This window comes from Protopterus annectens, chromosome 5.part0 (assembly GCF_019279795.1).
Source record: "Protopterus annectens isolate FY-2018-M chromosome 5.part0, PAN1.0, whole genome shotgun sequence".
Lineage (NCBI taxonomy): Eukaryota > Metazoa > Chordata > Ceratodontiformes > Protopteridae > Protopterus > Protopterus annectens.
This window is the reverse complement of record NC_056735.1, coordinates 376,888,323-376,908,160: the sequence shown is the minus strand read 5'-3', so window position 1 is coordinate 376,908,160 and position 19,838 is coordinate 376,888,323. Positions and strand designations below refer to the sequence as shown.

The following is a 19,838-nucleotide window of genomic DNA, read 5'->3' as shown; positions in this document are numbered from 1 at the left end:
GAAATTAATTCTGTTGTAAATATGCTGAAAGAAAAAGTTTGCTTAAATGTAGAAACAGAGTTTAGTAACATGTGATCAGCATTCATACTAAATGACCATGGCTTGGAAAATAAGAAATCTGCTGAATGGACATTTTTTCCCTTACAGGCTTAAAAACAGGATGTATGCAAGAGCAAAAATGCAAAATCTGCTTTTAAAGACAATGTGTTTCCTTTTTCTTCATTTGGCACAGGAATATATGTTCTTATACAAAAGATAAAAAAACAGGATGTTCACACTGTCAGAAAAGCTGGCCTCTTATAAATCTAGCAAAAATGTGACAAGACATTGTTAAACAAGGAAGCTTACAAATAATATTATCAAGTCAGCAACAATTAGTACTGTTTCTACAGGATGAGCAATTCTCCAAAGTAAAATACCAAGAGGAAATGTATATGTATGTGCATGACTAAAATTGTATATAAAGATCTGTATGAATCCAGTTATGTTAGGAGATATTTGTAGCGACACATTTGTCTCAAGGTAAATGTTATATCTCTCACATCATCTGTACTATATGAGAAGTAAAGTGGAACAGTACTTTAAGCTGCAACATTAGTCCATTTGGTTTATTACAAAAAGTTATTTGTTACTGCTCTAAGTTGATGCTGCAAAGTATATTCTCTCATCAGTGTATATTCTGCAAGTTTCTGTATGCAACAGACTGTGAATGCAAATATAACCAGACTTTGAATTTTAGCAGAATCCAGCCAGCAAGACTGAATGTCTTAAGAAGACTTCAAATCCATCACAGTAAGCACCATATAATTTTTCAATGGCAAGCTAGCCTGCATTTGAACCTAAAATCTGCATCCAAACACAGGGGAATTGATGGTAAGCCCTGCAGAGGGTCACTTCAGTCAAATTGCAGTAACTAACATTTGTATATATTTGTAAATCCTAAACAGAAGTATTCCAGTTTATGCAGCTTGCAGTAGTAAAGTTTTTTTTAGACGTCTAAAATCCGGAGTGAGACTAGTTCAAGAAAGTCGTAGTGTCATAACTTCTTTAAGAAAAGGTGGATGTCTACTTGTACAGCAGTCCGCTGCCTGTTGTACTTCACCAGCTTCTCAAGTGACTCTGAAAAATTTCCAGCCATCAGCAACAACAGCCTGATCACCTGTTTTCTTGCTAACTGGTAAGACTTTTTTTCTGGGTCACATTTTAGTGTGGATGCTGTTAGACAGTTTGTATATTATTAGACAGTATGGATGTTATTTATAATTCATGCAGGAGTAAACCAAACTTTAGTAAATTGCAATGTTGGTATACACAGCACATTAGTAAATGTAAAACCTTATTAGGGCAGGTTGATAGTAAGGCATTATGCAAATGTATTACAATATCTGACTGGTATCTCAAATAAAACCATTTATTTATTTTTATTTTATTTTACATTTGTTGACCGGGCTAGTCCAGCTGGATAATTTCCATTTTCAGTGGAGGCCCGGGGAGAAAAGCTCCACAATTAAAACAAGGTTAAACATTTAAGCAACAATGCATACATTTTAGTGTAGTAGAAAATACAGCGAAAAAAAATCAGGTAAAAAACAAATAGCCTAAGCTATATATTCATTTTTTTTTTTAGAACAGTACAGTAATTTAGTCATTTGAAATAGCAGGGAAAGATAGTGATTTTTACGTGGGAGGTATGGCTGAAGAGCCAGAAGTCATTTAGTCTGGATTGGTACAAGAGCAGAGCCAGAAGTTGTTAAGATGTAATAGAAGTTGTTTTTTGAAAAGTTGAAAGGAGTCTAGTGAGGTAATGTGTGGGGAGGTTATTCCATATTTTCCCTATGGAGTTTGAAAATAGACAGTTACCTGCTGAATTTGTAATTCTAGTTGTGGTGACTTGTATCTTTTCGCAGATCGCATAACTGTTTCAAGTTTTGTAGGGAGTAAGGAGGTTACTGAGAGCTGGTGTTTTGTTGGTTGATAAAGAATGTTATGTGTAATTAAGAGTTGTTGATAGATAAGCTTGTTAGGTAGTTCTAACCATTGTAATTGTTTTAAGTTATTACAGTGGTGAGTTCTGTACTGGGATGCTGTGGCAAAACAGGCTATATTATGGTAGGATGTAGTTAGTTTTTTCAGGTTACCTTTAGAGAGATTGGTGTAAATAGAGGAAGCATACAGTAGGGTGGAGATAAGATGGATTGAGCTAAGGTGGTCCGTTTCTGGAGTAAGGAAGGGTTTTATTCTGTACAGTGAACCTATCTTTTTATTTACTGCTTTTATAGTGTTATTGATATGACAATCATAGTTAAGATTATTATCAATAGTAACACCAAGCAGTTTGGTAGTAGAGTCTGGGGAGATAAGAGAATTGTCAGCTGCAGTAATAGTAAAATTTAGTTGAGGAGATTTGTGGGTAGGTGAGAATAGTAATAGCTTTGTTTTCTTGGAGTTGAGAAGGAGACATCTTTTTGAGAACCATTGTTCAACGGTTGAAAAGGTAGATTGTGTGAGTGACTGGAGTTCAGATTGGGTGGGAGCTGTACAGATGATGGTAGAATCATCTGCATATTGTATGCAGGTAGTGTTATGAATAGATGATTGAAGATCATTAATAAAGATAGAGAATAAGAGTGGACCTAATATTGATCCTTGAGGTACTCCTAAGGAGATAGGTAGTAGAGCAGATAGAGAATTTTTCCAGAGTACTGCTTGTTGTCGGTTTTCAAGGTAGGATGAGAACCAGGTTAAGGAGGAAAAATCCAAGGCAAGTGAGTTTAGTATATGTAGGAGAAGTTTATGGTTGACCATGTCGAAGGCTTTTGACAGGTCTAGGAAAAGAGAAGCAGTTAGTTTGTTATTATTACGGTTACAGTTTATTGTGTTAGTAAAGGAAAGTAGTGCAGTGGTCGTACTATGTGAGGGTCTAAATCCATGTTGAGTGTTTGCTAGTAGGTTATTTTGAAGGAGATGGTTAAGTAGTTGTTTGTGTATACATTTTTCCATGATTTTAGCTAGTGGAGATAATAGTGCTATTGGGCAGTTAGAGAGGTCAGTGGATTTGCCTCCTTTATGTAAGGGTATGATGTGTGATATCTTCCAGATTGCTGGAAAATCACTTTCTTTTATGGATCTGTTTATTAGGATCGAAAAAGGGTAGGCTATAGCTTTTGCTGCTTCCTGAAGGAATTCAGCAGGAAGCTTATCTGCTGAGGGGGTAGTGGGTTTAAGTTTTGTAAGAGAGATTGTATGTAGGAGGTGGGTATGGGTTGAAGTTGAAGGGAAGGAATGACTTTGTTGGCGTTACTTAAGATCAGTTGGGAGGCATCAGGGGATAAATGGCTTGCTAGTGTTTGTATGGAAGTAGTAAAGAAGCTATTGAAGTTATTGGCTATTAAAGAAGGATTATCAGGGTCTAGATTCTGTGGGTTAGGTGTTACTATTTTACCTGGGGTAAGTAGATGATTGATAGTAGACCAGAACCTTTTGGTTCTTTTGTGGATTGCTGAAGTTCTACATAGTAGTTCTTTTGTCTGAAATAATAGCATTTTTGGTTTTGTTTCTCAGCTCTCTAAAGGTTTGATAGTCTGTTGGGTTTCTAGAGGAGCCATTTCTTCCAAGATTTATTTTTAAGCCTGATCTTTTGTTTAGTATTAGAGGTAAGCCAGGGTGCTGTTCTGGTCTTTATTCTAATGGTACGACTTGGGGCATGGTGGTTTAGGATTGTAAGGAATGCTGAGTTGAAATATTCTACTTTGTTGAGAGAGAGGTGCTTTAGAGGGTCCAATTGTATTGTGAGAGTTCTGTTTGAAATCTTTGGGGATTAAATTGTTTCTTTGAATATAGTGTTCTATGTGAGGTAGGTAAGTTTTGATGAGTTTTAGCTCTAATGACATATGTGAGGGAGTGATCGCTAAGGTCATCAGGAAGGATGCCAGTTTTGTAGCTTTGTGAGGGGGAGTTTGTAAGAACCCAGTCTAAGGTGGTTTCTTTTTTGCTTGTTTTATTTATTCTAGTGGCACTATCAATTAGTTGTTTGAAACCAAAAAGGTTTAAATGGGAAGTAGGGTTAGCATTGTTACAAGATTTCCAGTCAATGTTAAAGTCTCCAAGGAGTAGTGTTTCTTGAGGGAGGTAATTTGAGAGTTGTTCAAGAAGTTGTTCTAATGTGGGGATATTATTTCCTGGAGGCAGATAAGCACAAATGATGTTTATTGATTTAGTAGTATTAATTTGAACTCTAGAGCAGATTATTTCGACATTATTGTTTTGGGTAAGAGCAAGGTGAAATATGACAAATGTTTATTGTGTGCTTCAACAAAAACTGCATTTTGTGTATTATGCCATAAAAAAGTATTGCATCATATTGCTAAAAAAATAGACTGTGAAGACAGATCTGTTCATGATAAAGAATTAACTAAGGGTAAAGTGTTTCCATTACATTCAGATGTTGAACAGTTATGTCCTGTCACCTTATATGAGTCAAATCAATTACTGATAGAACCTCTAGTACATTTTGTTACAAAATAATGTAATAAACTTCTAAAAGACAGACACAATGAGTTCAGAAAGCTTAGACAAGTTATAGATACATATTTTCAAAAGTGCGTAGGAGTTTCAAATTCAGCAGAACAGCTTACTAAAGAATGTCAGAAAGACCATGCAACATTACAGGAAATTCAACAGCAGTTGCAGGATAAAGGAAATAAATTAGCTGAACTGACAGAGACTGGGATCTTCCTGCATGCACAGCTAATCTGTGCAAAAAAATATATTTTATAATATGTTTATGTTTTGAAAATGGTTAAACATACATGGTAGGATGGTAGGATCTGATGTCTGGACAAATCATTCTTAAATGTTTTACTTTCATTCAGTTAAAGCAAGACATTTATCAGTACTACAGTAAAGTAGAGCATATGACTGCTATTGTCATAGCATAGTCAAAAGGTACACAACAGTATTAGTGTATAAAAATTAAATAAAAAGAGTTACACAAAACAGTTCTAGTGCATAAAATTAAATAGAAATAATTAAAGATTTCAAGTCACAAGACTGACATGCTTGTATAAAGATATACAGATACAAGACAGACATGCATGTATTTTCTTTTCATCTAAAATACATCTGTTACAATGCACAAGAATAACAGGCAGACAACAGCAAATATAAATAATGTAGATATAAACATGTCTTAGTTAAGCTAATATCTATTTTGTTTTTTTTACAATTTTTATATAATTGTATAGTAACAGCACACCAAATAGTTAAAGTTCTGAATTTTAAAAAGAAAATCACAGATGGTATTAGTCAAACAGTTTTTGTAAAATTAATAGCAGGGCAGTTAAATAAATAAAAAATATTGAAATCCATGTAAGCTAATTGTAAAATAATGTCTATATATGTAGTATAAATGCATAGTTATGCAAATCACAACCAAATTAAAGGAAAAATGCCAAAAGAATTAACTATAGTTTATAGAGTATAAAATGTGAGCTCAGACCTTCCTAGACTAAATGAATAGTTACAGGAAATGTTGGAAAAATAAGATAAACAAAACTGATTGCCAGACAAGTAGCTTGATTTTTTCTAAAGCATCATTGTTATTAAAACATAATTGTTAAAATGTTTACAGGCAACACTATTTGGTAATTGTAATAAAATGTCTCAATTATGCATATATGTCACTGATAATCTGTTTGTAAGTAAATGTTAAAAGGAAAAAAAAACCTCAGTTGCATCAAGTACAGCCAGTAAATGGGCTATAGTATACATACAGTTCAAATCAATTGTGCAGAAGGGTGTAAATACCTACTAGTGGTAATAAACAGCAAAAGATTTATAAAAAAATGATCAAATCAGATAAAAGTCCATAGTTTGTTATACATTCTATTCTCACAGCATAAAGGAGATAAACAATAGTGCAATACTACAGGGAGAGGGTTACTTTCTCAGTTTTACACTGACTGTATAAGCAGTACTGCACAAGGGTATAAAATAAAGCTATAGAAAAAAATAAACAACAAGGGTCTGAAATAAAGCTACAGAAAAAATAAACATCAAGGGTCTAAAATAGAGCTACAGGAAACAGGCATTAGTGCATAAGAAACACTGGTAAACAGATTAAATCTGAAAGTCCAAGATATTTTATGCTAGTTATTATTGTATTGTTTAGTATTAAATTGTATTTACAACCTGTTAAACTGTAAAGTTATACAAGAGATGGTTTAAAAAACACAAGATTATTTAAAATTGCTTTATTACAGCTATACAAGAGAAAGTAAAGATATGTAAAAAATTGAACAAGATTGGTCACTATTTTAATATGTTTTTGGCAAAACAATGTTGGTATAAAAAAAGCATAAATGTTTTTAATTGTTGAGTATGTAGTTTAAAATAACAGGACATATGCCTTTGGTGCCAATTCCACTAGATATTTCTAAAGAGACATAACCATTTTCCAAGATTTTGCTTAATTTTAATGTTATTAAATTTGTAAGATTAGACTAAATGCACTTTATAGTCTTTGTATGTACAAATGCAGAAGAATTGAGTACAAATGATAGTCTTTGTATGTACAAATGCAGAAGAATTCAGTATAAATGAAATTAATGTCTAGCAAGGGTCCAGGGTACCTACTAGATTGAAATTCATGAATAGCAAACAGTCTGTGTAAATACATACTGTACAGGATACATTGTAATAAGTTCAAAAGTAATTTGTCAAGTTGTAATATCACTGGTTTTACCCCAGTTAAATGAAAATTATATATATTGTACTCATACAGCTAATGGACTAACATGTACATAGCATTCTCTAGTGTATAGATCATGTTTTTTTAAATCCTCAAGTATTAAATATACTGAAATAATTGCATTCAAATATTTAATATCTAAGCCCAGTTCAGTATTTTACCAAGATGTTAATGAGCAGTTCAAAGACATGACCACAAAGTTATGGTTAGAATGATATTAAAACTGTATATTTTCTGTAGTGTATAAATGCTTGCAGTAGCACATGGTTTTTGTCTCTTATAGTTAAGTCAACAGTTGCAAAGAGTTAATGAAACAGTTCTAAGTCATAAATTAAATTCTGCGATTGCCAAAGAATAAATTAATCAAATTAAAAAAATAGAATTAAAGCAGACACAGCTCATAACTGATAAAATATTTTCACAGAATGATCTGCAAAAGAAAAGTTGTTAAATACATACAGGTTTGGTAGTAATACTTTAATATCATTGTATTAACTATGTAAAATTGCATTTTTACTTGCATCAAAAAAAAGACTAAAGGTTTTGTTTCTTAATGTTTAAAAACAGAGGGAATTGTTAGATATTATGAATATAAGGCTGAAATTAATTCCGTTGTAAATATGCTGAAAGAAAAAGCTTGCTTAAATCTAGAAACAGAGTGTAGTAATATATGATCAGCATTCATACTAAATTTATGGAAAATAATAAATCTGCTAAATGGACATTTTTCCCTTACAGGCTTAAAAACAGGATGTATGCAAGAGCAAAAATGCAAAATCTGCTTTGAAAGACAATGTGTTTCCTTTTTCTGCATTTGGCACAAGAACAGATGTTCTTATACAAAAGACAAAAACAGGATGTTCACACTGTCAGAAAAGCTGGCTTCTTATAAATTCAGCAAAAATGTGACAAGACATTGTTAAACAAGGAAGCTTAAAAATAATATTATCAAGTCAGCATTTGCGTCAGCATCTGCAACAATTAGTACTATTTCTACAGGATGATCAATTCTCCAAAATAGAATACCAAGAGGAAATGTATATGAATGTGCATGACTAAAATTGTATATAAAGATCTGTATGAATCCAGTTATGTTAGGAGGTATTTGTAGAGACACATTTGTCTCCAGGTAAATGTTATATCTCACATCATCTGTACTATATGAGAAGTAAAGTGGAACAGTACTTTAAGCTGCAATGTTAGTCTGTTTGGTTTATTATAAAAAGTTATTTGCTACTGCTCTAAGTTGATGCTGCAAAGTATATTCTCTCATCAGTGTATATTCTGCAAGTTTCTATATGCAACAGACTGTGAATGCAAATATAACCAGACTTTGAATTTTAGCAGAATCCAGCCAGCAAGACTGAGTGTCTTAAGAAGACTTCAAATCCATCACAGTAAGCACCATATAATTTTTCAGGAAGCACAGTAGATCGTTCACAGAAGTGAGTGAGTAGGTGACAGCACAGAGACATAAGCCACACTGATGTCATTATGTACCATGTGTATCTGTTTGTTGGGTAAAGAAAAGAAAAAAAACTTCATATTGTCAGGATAGTGCTATATCAGGACACCCCTATCTCCTCTCTACCTTGCTGTGGAGATTAAGGAACGTCACTGATACCAGGCAGATGACAAACTAGGGGAGGGGGCAACAAAACAGGATACAAAAAGACATAGGTAATATTGTAACAGCAACAGCAATATCAAAGGACTCACATGTTGTATAGGCTTAAGAGACTTGATTGTTCTTGACAAGCATCCAAATGCACTGAAGTCTGCATAATGGCCTTCCTCTAATATGTAGCAATTGCCTGTGAAGTCCTCTGTGTCATACAGGAGCCAACTAGGAAAATGGGAAAGAAATATATAAAACAAGGCACCAAATGATAAATGTCTGGTGATATGTTTCAACATGTATTTACTAGACTTTCTTTGTTTCATCTTAGCAATTTTGATTTTCTCATTTTCCATAGATTAAAGGAATGTATCTTGCTATATCAACTGCAAACCTATATCCGGTGCTAATAATTCATTTTCTGTCCATTATTGGCACAAACAGTAGTTTTTTTGGTGGATAGTTGTGTGACACTATATTCTGAGTTCCACAAATAAGACAGTTTCTGTTGCTAAATAATGGTGCATAAAACAAAATGCATGTCATACAAACTGAAGTCAGGTACATGTGGCTTTTATAAATGGCCTAACTATGTGCAACTGATATAATCCATTTAGATTATAAATAATGTGTACTAAACAATAATATGGCATAACAAGACTGGTAGTTTATTTGTTATCTCTGCATTCTCTCCACACACACACACACACACACACACACACACACACACACACACACACACACACACACACACGCACATGCACACACACACACACACACCCACGCACACACACACCCACACACACACACACACCCACACACACACACACACACACCCACACACACCCACACACACACACACACACACACACACACACACACACACACACACACACACACACACACACACACACACACACACACACACCAGCAGAATCTGACGCTCTATTCAGAAGTTACCATTCTTTAACTGCTTCTTTAATGTGGGCTATATAACGGCTTTAATGGATTTATCTGTATTAAAAACAATACATTTCAACCACTTTGTACATACGGATTTTAGAGATCGAAAATGGGAAGATGAAAAGCTGTTTTGATTTCTTGTCATGTCCCTAGATTGTAAGTGTGTGCAAAAGCATCAATGAAATGAAAAGGAGACTCGGGCACTGTTTAAAGTGACATAGAATGAATTTGCTTCTGACGTTAGACTACCCATGTAAACAGCTTTTCTAGTGTAAGACTGAAATTGAGACAGAGAGGCAGGGTTCAGTGCAGAGAAAGAAAATAGATTAGTATCAACAGCTGGCTCTCCCACAGCAGATGGAAGAAAAAAAGCATCCTATGGTTTGAGGCTGGAAGGATATAGGTGCCACAATGAGGTGTAGCAATCAACATAAGCAGTTATTCCCAAGAAAGAACAACTACAGTGAAAATATGTTTTTGCTCAGAAAATGGAAGCGGTGATGACGGAGTTGCATGCATTAAGGAATATTTTTAAGAAGTAGTAGTAAAATTGCTGACATTTTCAAAGGTTAAGTAATTTCGTAAAACAGTGAAGCAGGAAACTGCAAGAATATTCCTTGTCAGGCATGGACAGAAATGTGGTAGAAATGGGGCTAACAAAACTACCTATTGGGGAAGGAACTGCTTATTTGAATTAGTGACCATTCAGGAGAGCAGGTTTTGACATTCTTGAGGAAGGCCTTAGGCATTTGTCCAATAACTGTACAGTGCATACCACCTTTATACATACAGCATGCAAATATTAATCATCAGGGTATATTGCATCAAACTTGCTCAAATTGAATAGATCAAATTAACATTTAATGCTGGTGTCAGCAGTCTGACAGTTTACAGTCAGAGTTCACTGATAGCGTTATAACAGCAAGTTTAATTTCTTTATATAAATCACCAAAGCAGTGGAGAGTGGTTAACATCAGTGGTGCAGGCAGGATTTTCAGATTTGTACTAACAGCTTCCAGACTGCTGCCCCCAGCACTGCTGTCTGCCCGCTCCCTTAGACTGCTGACTAAGCCATGCCTCTTTCACAGTGCTGCTCCCTGAATGGATCACTGGCAACCATATGCTAGGATGGTAATTACTTGTCTAATGAAGCAGGGTGAACATTTCATTCCAAAAGTTCATCTTTGTGGGTCGAAAAACAAAATAACTTCCCATTTAAATTTTTGCAGACTTCATCCCAGTGGAGCTGTACCCAAATGCTTAGTCATGACTGTATTTTAATAGTGTGGCATATCCCCCAGACATCTAACAAAAAACTATTCTCATGACTGGCTTTTAGTAGCAGTGCTACTGTGTGACAAACCACGTGCTGCATCTCAACAAGCCTCTGTACCATGTCAAGGTGCTGCAGACTGTAAGTTCTGCAGCCTCCTAGGCAAATAGCTCTGAAATAATTAGCGTACAGCAGATCAAAAGTCCCACATATCAAGGATAATGTCATAAAATTGACTAAAACATAAAAAAATATTATCAGTTCAACTAAAGCAGCCCATGAATATAGATTAGTGTCTGAAGCAAAGGACAATTATAAATCCTTCTTTAGCAATGTTAGGAAACTAAGAAATATCCAACATTGCTCTGAACTTATTCATAATAGCACAGCCTTCTCTGATCCAGTAGACATTGCTAGAATACTAGCAAAGAAATGCAGTACAAATTTTACCCAGAGATGACTATCTAAACACCACTCATCCTTGATTCTGTTAGACCTCCCAGTCATCACTAAAGAACATGTACTGAAAGTGGTCTCCAGGACTAAAAATACTTCTTTAATGGCACCTGGTTGTTTAGTAAACTCAGCTGGAGCGCCTTCTGTGTGGAGTCTGCATGTCCTCCCCGTGGTTGAGAGGCATTCGAAAGACATGCATGAATGGGCGTGCCTTCGTTGAAGGTGGGGTGTCGAGCTGGCACCTCAGCACCATAAAAATCTACTGCCAATCATTAGAGGACCGGAGTTCCGCTGTGGAGACCCCTGACCGGGAAAAGCCGAAAGAAGAAGAAGAACAACAACAACATTAAACAAGCCCTGGCAGAGCTACTTCTTAAACTGTTTTACCTGAGTTTAGGCACTGACTTTGTCCCTGAGGCTTGACACACAACAGCAGCAGTGGTGCCACTCCATCAGGGTGCCCCCACCACTAATCCCAGGAATTATAGGCCCATCAGACTGACAAGTTTTATTTGCAAAGCCATGGAATGTATTATAACTGACCTGATGTTGTGTCTTTCGGCTTTTCCCAGTTAGGGGTCGCTACAGTGGAACTCTGGTCCGCTAATGATTGGCAGAAGATTTTTACGTGCCGAGTTGCCGGCCCTGATGCACAACCTTCAACGAAGGTACGCCCATTCATGCATGTCTCCACACAGAAGACGCTCTTGCTGAGAATTGAACAGGGAACTTCTTACTGTGAGGCGACAATGCTACCGCAGCATCACCACCACAGTTCATTATAACTGCCCTGATAAACTATGATATTAAAAATCTTATCACAGGCTAGACCTATTGCAGTTTGGCTTTTTCAGGGGTAAATCCTGTCTAATGAATCTGGTTAAATTTTCAAAAACAACTATACTGCAGTATGACAAATAGCTCAGCTAGCAGTAGACCCAGAGCCCTAAATCTTCATCAATAGATAAAGAGAATGTGATGTAGGGAGAGAGATTCATCACCCAGTTCATCCTCCTTCTCTGGAATAAACTTCCTCTGCTGGTTAAACGGTTTGATTCTTTATCTTCCTTCAAATTAAACCTGCACAATTGGATGGGAGCTCTCAAATTGGTCATGGAATTTAGTGACCTCTCCATCCTTTTCTAAGGATGAAAAGACTGCGGTTGGATATTGGTAATGCGTACATGATTATTAGACTACAATAGCCTTGAAACTCCTCTGAATCTTATGGAGAGACACTACCATTATTTGTGATCAAGTTAAACGTTTTTCTCTGCAAGCTTACTTTATGCAGTGCCAGAAATGTAATACTAACATAGTTTACAGTAATGCTGGATTATGGCTAAAAAGTCTGCCGCCCAGTCCACTTATATCAGTTATCAAAATGAGATAAATAAATACATGTATAAAAAAAAATGAATGAAGAAGACCATGGCTCTTTATGACCTCATACATTAAAACTATGACTTCTGACTTTGTTCTACTGTATTTAACGAACAAATTCTTCCCGCAAATACTGTTTATTTATAGTGCTTTATGAATTAGGGCTTAATTATTGTTCAATGAACAAAGGCATTTGAAGACTAGACATTGTTGGTGTTTTTTCATATTATATCTAAGCACCTGCCAGGTCCAGCTCTCCTGAAACTTTAGCCCTCATAAATCTGAGTGCTGACTTGCTAAAAAAATGAAAATACAAGAGAAGACAGAATACTGAACATCTCTTTTCTACTTTTAACTTCCGTTTTGCAGGGTGGGCAAGTCCCAGTTCACCCCCTCATACTTAAATATACTGGCTCCTAAATCACCATACCTTGGAGAAAAGGGAATATTCCGAGAATGTCCATTTCACACAAATATATTAAGAAAATTTTTTCAGACATTCTGTCTCAGCATTACAGGGCTCGCTAAAGTCGATGCCACAATTTCAAACGGTAACTGCCTGAACCTGCTTATGCACACGCGTGCACACACACACACACACACACACACACACACACACACACACACACACACACACACACACACACACACACACACACACACATACACACGCTCATACATAGGCACACATATAAAATGTAGTTGTTACTGTTACCTTCACCACTAAAATGATGTGCTGCAGTTATTTTACTCATCTCCACCATCTGATGTTTGAGGAATGTATAGTTTTAAAACTGGTAAACATTAATTCATCTTGCACAATCTATTGTTCTCAAACAAATATTCTGATACTAGCAGCAGCTCATTAATTGCCAGTCACTAATTATTGTAGGGTTCTGCCAGCTTAATACCATCTCTTACACTGTTAGCAAGACTGCAGTAGGTTTCTTATCAGTTAAATAGGTGAACCTACAGTTACATCTTTTTATAAGTCCATTAATGCTTGAAAAAACATGGCAAAAGTTAAAAACATTTAACTTTTAATGAAAGATAAAAATAAACTGTTCTGAGTGTGCTTTTTATACATAGTTTGTAAGACAATCAGTAACTAGACATGTTTTTCATACCAGCAAAGATGATTCTGAAAGCAGCAATGCTAACAGGAAAGAAAGCAAAAATCAGTCCTTACTACTTCACACACTTCATAAACATAAAAATAACTCGTCTCAGTCAGACTGGCATTTATTAATTTTAAAAGTTATTTGTTATGAACTTTACTCCGAAACCTAAACTTTCTAGTAGATCTAAACATCCTGTTCATTTGAATCACTTTTTCTTTAAATGTGACTACATCAGACGATAACAATCTACATTTCACTTAACCTTTGAGTAGCATGTACACTTTTCAGCACAGTTTTAGATGTTGCAAAGAACTAGAAACCACAGAACACACACAAACACTTGGCTAATAAAACAGTTCCACTCCTGCAGATGCCTGCAGTTCAAAGAAATTTTTAATGTTAGTAAACTACTGAGATCGTTCACCTTGTGGGAACAATAAATACAGCAAAAGAATGAGGTTTAAAAGAAGGCAGGACTTAAATGAGTTAGGTAATGTTTGAAAATGATTGGTGAGATTATAAGTGATGTATAATGTTTGCAACTGGGAGTGTGTCAGTATGGTTTGTGATTTTATTTATTTATTTATTTATTTAAATTTGTTGACCGGGAGTGTCCGACTGGACGTGGGTCCATTTTCAGCGGAGGCCCGGGGAGAAAAGCTCCACAGTAAAATAAACAGACAGTAGTTACATTGGATTACATAGCGATTAACAATTTAACATAGAAATTACTTACAACATATTTACAGATGAAGAACATAGTACATCAGTAGACAACTAGAATCTTTATCTGTGAAGTACATAACAGGCATTAACAAATGTAATAATGAGAAGTTCCTGCTGTATAGGCTTATGAGTATCTGAGCTTGCTATCATCAAGTAGTTAGTGGAGTGGAAAGAAAGGTAGTAGTTGGATGGGGTGGATGATATTAGAGTGGGAGTTGCAAGGGCATAGCCAGCATGTTTTTAGGTGCGCTTTTAATTAAGTTTTGAAGTTGGTGCATGATGGTACGGAGGTAATTGTGGGTGGGAGTGAGTTCCATAATTTGGCTATGGCGCAAGAGAATAGTGCTTCACCAGCAGAGTTATTGGCTTTAGTGATCTGCAAGTGATTTTTGTTGCTGGATCACTGTGATGTAAAATGCCTGCAACTAGGATCGTCTCGGTGCGGTTTGTTTCATTTATATAAATGTATGATTGCCTAAGTCATAAGTGATGGTTTAATAAAGATGTTTCTTGTTTTTAAAAAAGGCAGGAATTGAATAATTTATGTAATGTTGCTTAGGTTATATGATATATAGCAATATATGTGAAGTATAATGTTTGTAAACATGAACTTGTTAATACTGTTGGATTACTTTTATATAAATGCAAATTTGCCTATGTCACAAATGATAATGCAAGGTGTTAAAAAAATGCTATACCTTGCAGGACATGGCACCCTGACCTACTCACCTTTTACTTGTGTCCTGACTCCCACTGCATTCCAGAAACAAACCATAAATGTAACTTCTAATAAAGTTTATAAAAAACTGTGCTAAAAAGCCATAAGCTTTGAAAGGATGAACTTTTGTTATGCATCCACTACCGGTCCTCAATCAACTGCAGAATGGTAAGCTCTTGAACTTTTGTAGAAGAGAGTATGGTGAAACTTGACAATGTGCTACTTCTCCAGAATAAATACCTACAGCAACAGAATTCAGAGAAATAGTTCCAGGAGCTGCATGGCAGTGTTTTTATTCCATGCAGCAATGCAGAAGGTTTGCGCTCCATGCATAAGTGTGTGTGTGTGTGTGTGTGTGTGTGCGTGGTGGTGGGAGCATTAAATTACAGAAGGGCAGTCTTTGTGCGACAGCAAGGAAAAAAACAAAACAGCATTACTGAGAGATGGACATGCCGATATATTTGCTGATTTGGCGCAGTATTATGGAATTTAAAAGAGCTTTAGAGATGGCTTGCAGTGTCAAAGTTTGGGGCATGTCAATTATGACAATAGTTAATTTTAAAAATAATACAAATGCTACTAAAATGTTTAAGTGCTTAAGACATCAAATTAAGACAATTAGAAACAGAAAACATGTGCAGAAGCCTTTAATTGAATTTTAAGTGAAGGGCACAAGGCTGAGACTTGACCTGTGTGTGGGTGGATCCCCTTCTAATACTCGAATGGCCATATCATCGAATATCATTTTTGGAAATTAAAAATCACGAAAATGAAATACTCAAATGACAAAATTTTCCCAGGTTAAGTAAACACTTGCCCAACATATCCTTTTCTACACTGCAGTGCAATCCTGGAGTTGCTATACTGTATATAGTTGGGGGGTGGGTGTTGTGGGCATAGCCCCCAGCCTAGATGGGTTTTATTTAATCCAGTGTGTGTTTCATTGAAGTTTGGGCACACACACAAACACACACACACACACACACACACACACACACACACACACACACACACACACACACACACACACACACACACACACACACAGATGTAAAGTACTATACCTAGTGAATGGCAGTCTAAAATGAAATTAATAGATGGGGAATGTAAAATAAAATAATAGCATAACAAAATGATTCACCTGACAGTGTCTGCACTTGCCCAACATATCCTTTTCTATACTGCAGTGCAATCCTGGAGTTGCTATACTGTACATAGTAGGGGGTGGGTGTTGGGGACATAGCCCCCATCCTAGATGGGTTTTATTTAATCCAGTGTGTGTTTCGTTGAAGTTTGGGCACACATACATACACACAAACACACAAACACACACACACACACACACACACACACACACACACACACACACACACACACACACACACACACACACACACACACCCACACACACACACAGATGTAAAGTACTCCACCTAGTGAATGACAGTCTAAAATGAAATTAATAGATTGTGAATGTAAAATAAAATAATAGCATAACAAAATGATTCACCTGACAGTGTCTGCAGGGGTGACTGCACCAACATCAAAGTAAATATACAAAAGCTGACAGATTATTATCTCAGGGATACAAATTCAAAGGGGGATATTCCAGGGTGACTCTCTGTCACCATTGCTATTCTGCCTTGCCATTAACCCATTAAGCTGTTTACTTAACAGCTTAGGCCATAGCTACAATTTGGCTCCTAGAAAACAAAAAAGTGTAAAGACTTCTCATCTTCTCTTTGTCGATAACTTAAAACTGTATATCTTATCATATGAGGAACTGAAAACACAGCTGCAGGTTGTCAAAACTTTTTCAGATGACATAAGAAGTTCATTTGGTCTTGATAAGTGTTCAAAAGCAACTTTTAAAGCAGGAAAACTGCAGCACCAGGAAAATGTCAATTTGGGACAAGAATGTGATATAAAAGAACTGGAGCAAGAGGGAGTGTATAAATATTTGGTAATCGATGAAGGAACCACAATAAAACATGAACAAATGTGAATAAAACTTAGTAAGGAATATTTTAGAAGACTTAAATTAATTCTGAAAACGGCATTGACATCTAGGAACAAAATCCAAGCTATAAACCAATTTGCTCTTCTTGTCCTAACTTACAGTTCTGGAGTGATTGACTGGCCCCAAAACATGTTGGATAGATTAGATAGGAAAACAAGGATTCTTCATGCTCACCAAATGATTTATAAAAAAATCAGTGTATAACAAGATTATATATTACCCATTCCGAAGGAGGGATGGGTCTCCTTGAAACTGATTACATGCATAGATCTGCAATTGTGGGACTCCACACATATCTGCTGACCTCACAAGACCCAAATGTAGTGAAAGTTCTGAAATGTGAGGAGAATAAATCAAAGATGACCTCGCTGCTTAATTTAGCAGAAGCATATAAACATCAAGCAGGAATGGAAATCAAACCAGAAGTAGATAAAAATCAGAGAGCAACTGAATGTGCCAAAAAACAAAAGAAATAATGTATGGTGAAGGACCAGATGAGAAGGCAATAAATGTCGAAAAAGCATAAATATAGTTGCAAGTATAGAAAACTTCTGGAAGAACCTCATTTTTATCAGGAATTAATGCAGGAATGGTTAAAGAGAGGCAAATTCAAACCAAGAGATGAAAGGTTAATACTGGCAGCCCAAGATAGTGGGCTACATACAAGCTGGTTTACAAAGTCCATTGAACATGTGGGAGAAACAGACAAATGCAGGTTTTGTAAAACAGAATTGGAAGCAGTCACTCACCTTGTTGCTGGTTGTGACATACTAATGGCAGAAGGACTGCATACTGAAAGGCATAATTATGTGGCAAGATTGTTGCACTGGGGATTGTGCAAGCATTATGGTACTGAAGTAGCTGAAAAACACTGGAAACATGAGCCACAAAGCATCATAGAAAATGATGAAGTCTACATCACATGGGACCACCCATTACCATAAATTCAAAAGATAGATGCTAGAAAACCGGATAGAGTGGTCCAAGAAAAGAAGACAAAAATAGTATTGATCATTGAAATCACCACACCCAGTAACTACAGTGTCCTGTGAACAGAGAGACACAAAGCCATGAAATATCAGGATCTGCAGGCAGAAATGAGAGCAATGTGGAAGAAAGATACCTAAACATTTCCAGTAGCAGTAGGAACAACAGGTCTTATAAAAAAGAATTTACAATTGTATTTAGATGTGTTACCAATACATGTAACTCCATACGAATTGCAGGAGGAGTCATTGCTGGGACATTGCGGGTGCTGTGAAGAGCACTTCTGGCTGACATCAAAGATTGGAACAATACTAATTTCATGAACTTTAATCATACTTTGACATATGAATGAGATTCATTCCTGTAATGGTTTTAGAAACCCAAAAGACTAGAGCACATCTGGATCACTGTGTGATTCCAGGAAGCTGTACAGAGAAAAATATATAAAACTAGTAGAGCTGGTCCAGAAAAAGAAGCATGGAGGGTGAAGAGTGTGGAGAAGGAATACGGTGAAGACAGGAGGAAAGAACTGGAAATGTACTGTTTGGAACATAGAAATGACACAGAGGGACACATCCTAAGAGAACAGTAAGATGGCACTACACAAAATGGGAAGGGGGAAGAAAACACGATCATCAGACTGTACAAGTGAACGTCACTCTTGTTATGAGAATGTATTAGCTCACAGTGTAGTGGTTAGGCAGAATGTACTTCCACTGTGGCTGCTACAACAGAAAATATACAACAGATTGAAAAAAGCTTGAGACCTGTGGAGAAGAAAGGGTATTAGGGAGGGGCCATTTGCAGACTGCTGGCTGTAGTAATCAGGAAGATTTTGTGAATTATACTTTTCCTTCTGGTTGTAATTTGCATGTATGTTAGTAGGTAAGAAAGCTTTAGCTCTACTGTGGAACAACACACACAGGCAAAAATAGTTTAAGGGATAACCTATGGGTCAACAAATATTGTATTCTGTAGTGTCATTTACCTGAAGTGCCTGCAGTGATACCCTTTTTGGCACAACTTTTCCCCTTTTTCAAGTTGTTTGCAGTTTGTTGCAGTTTATTGAAGTTTACTTTCAAGAATTCTTTAACTGGGAGATTATCACTTTAATTTCTGTATAATAAATGTAGAGAAGTAGAGGATAAGGGCAAGCCAAGTCTGCAGTTAGGAATGTGTTTCATAAAATCAGCAAATGTAGAAACAATTACTATTTGTAAAGTGGCTAACAATATTTACAACCGAGCTGTAATTGGGGTAGTTGGCACCCAGGGCAGTCTGTCACTTGCTGCTTCCCTTAACTAGAGCTGAAGAGCAAAAGTGCTTTAGTCTAAAGATGAGGGCAAAAGGACAAAAAAAAAAAAAGTTCAGCAAATGTCTTCAGCTCTCAGCTCTACTAAGAAAGCAACAATGTTTCTTGCACCCGAGGCAGCTATCCCCATCCCACCCTAGTTATCGGTTTGACTGGCAAACTACAAGAATAGAAAAGACTGCAAGGTGATTAGCTGGGCTTGAAGAGTGCATATGCCTATATACTACCATAGCCTCTCATATCAGACATAGCTTGGCCACTTGTTTATACTTACAGCTACAACAAGCACTGAAACATCTGAACTTATCAGTCTAAGGAATTGCACCTTACTATGCCAGCTGTACTACACCAGATAGCTGCCCAGCAGCAATGTAAACTCTCCTTCAACCTTTAATGGTAAAAGCTACCTCAGGAGGCACATTCATTTTTCTTTTGCCATGCCACCACAAGACCCCTGTTATTTCTAGAAGTTGGGTCATCAGTGCTGACAGAAAATTTGGTAAGCTGTAACTA

At 36.3% G+C, this 19,838-nt stretch overlaps 1 protein-coding gene across 1 annotated transcript in view; it reads right to left on the bottom strand.

Moving 5' to 3' along the window:
• Window positions 1–19,838, bottom strand: part of LOC122802163 — a 1,241,087-nt gene that overhangs the window by 221,010 nt on the left and 1,000,239 nt on the right. Inside the window, exon 17 of the mRNA XM_044071837.1 lies at window positions 8,442–8,594. Within this exon, the coding sequence (XP_043927772.1) occupies window positions 8,442–8,594 (153 nt within the window). The remainder of the gene's footprint in view (window positions 1–8,441; window positions 8,595–19,838) is intronic.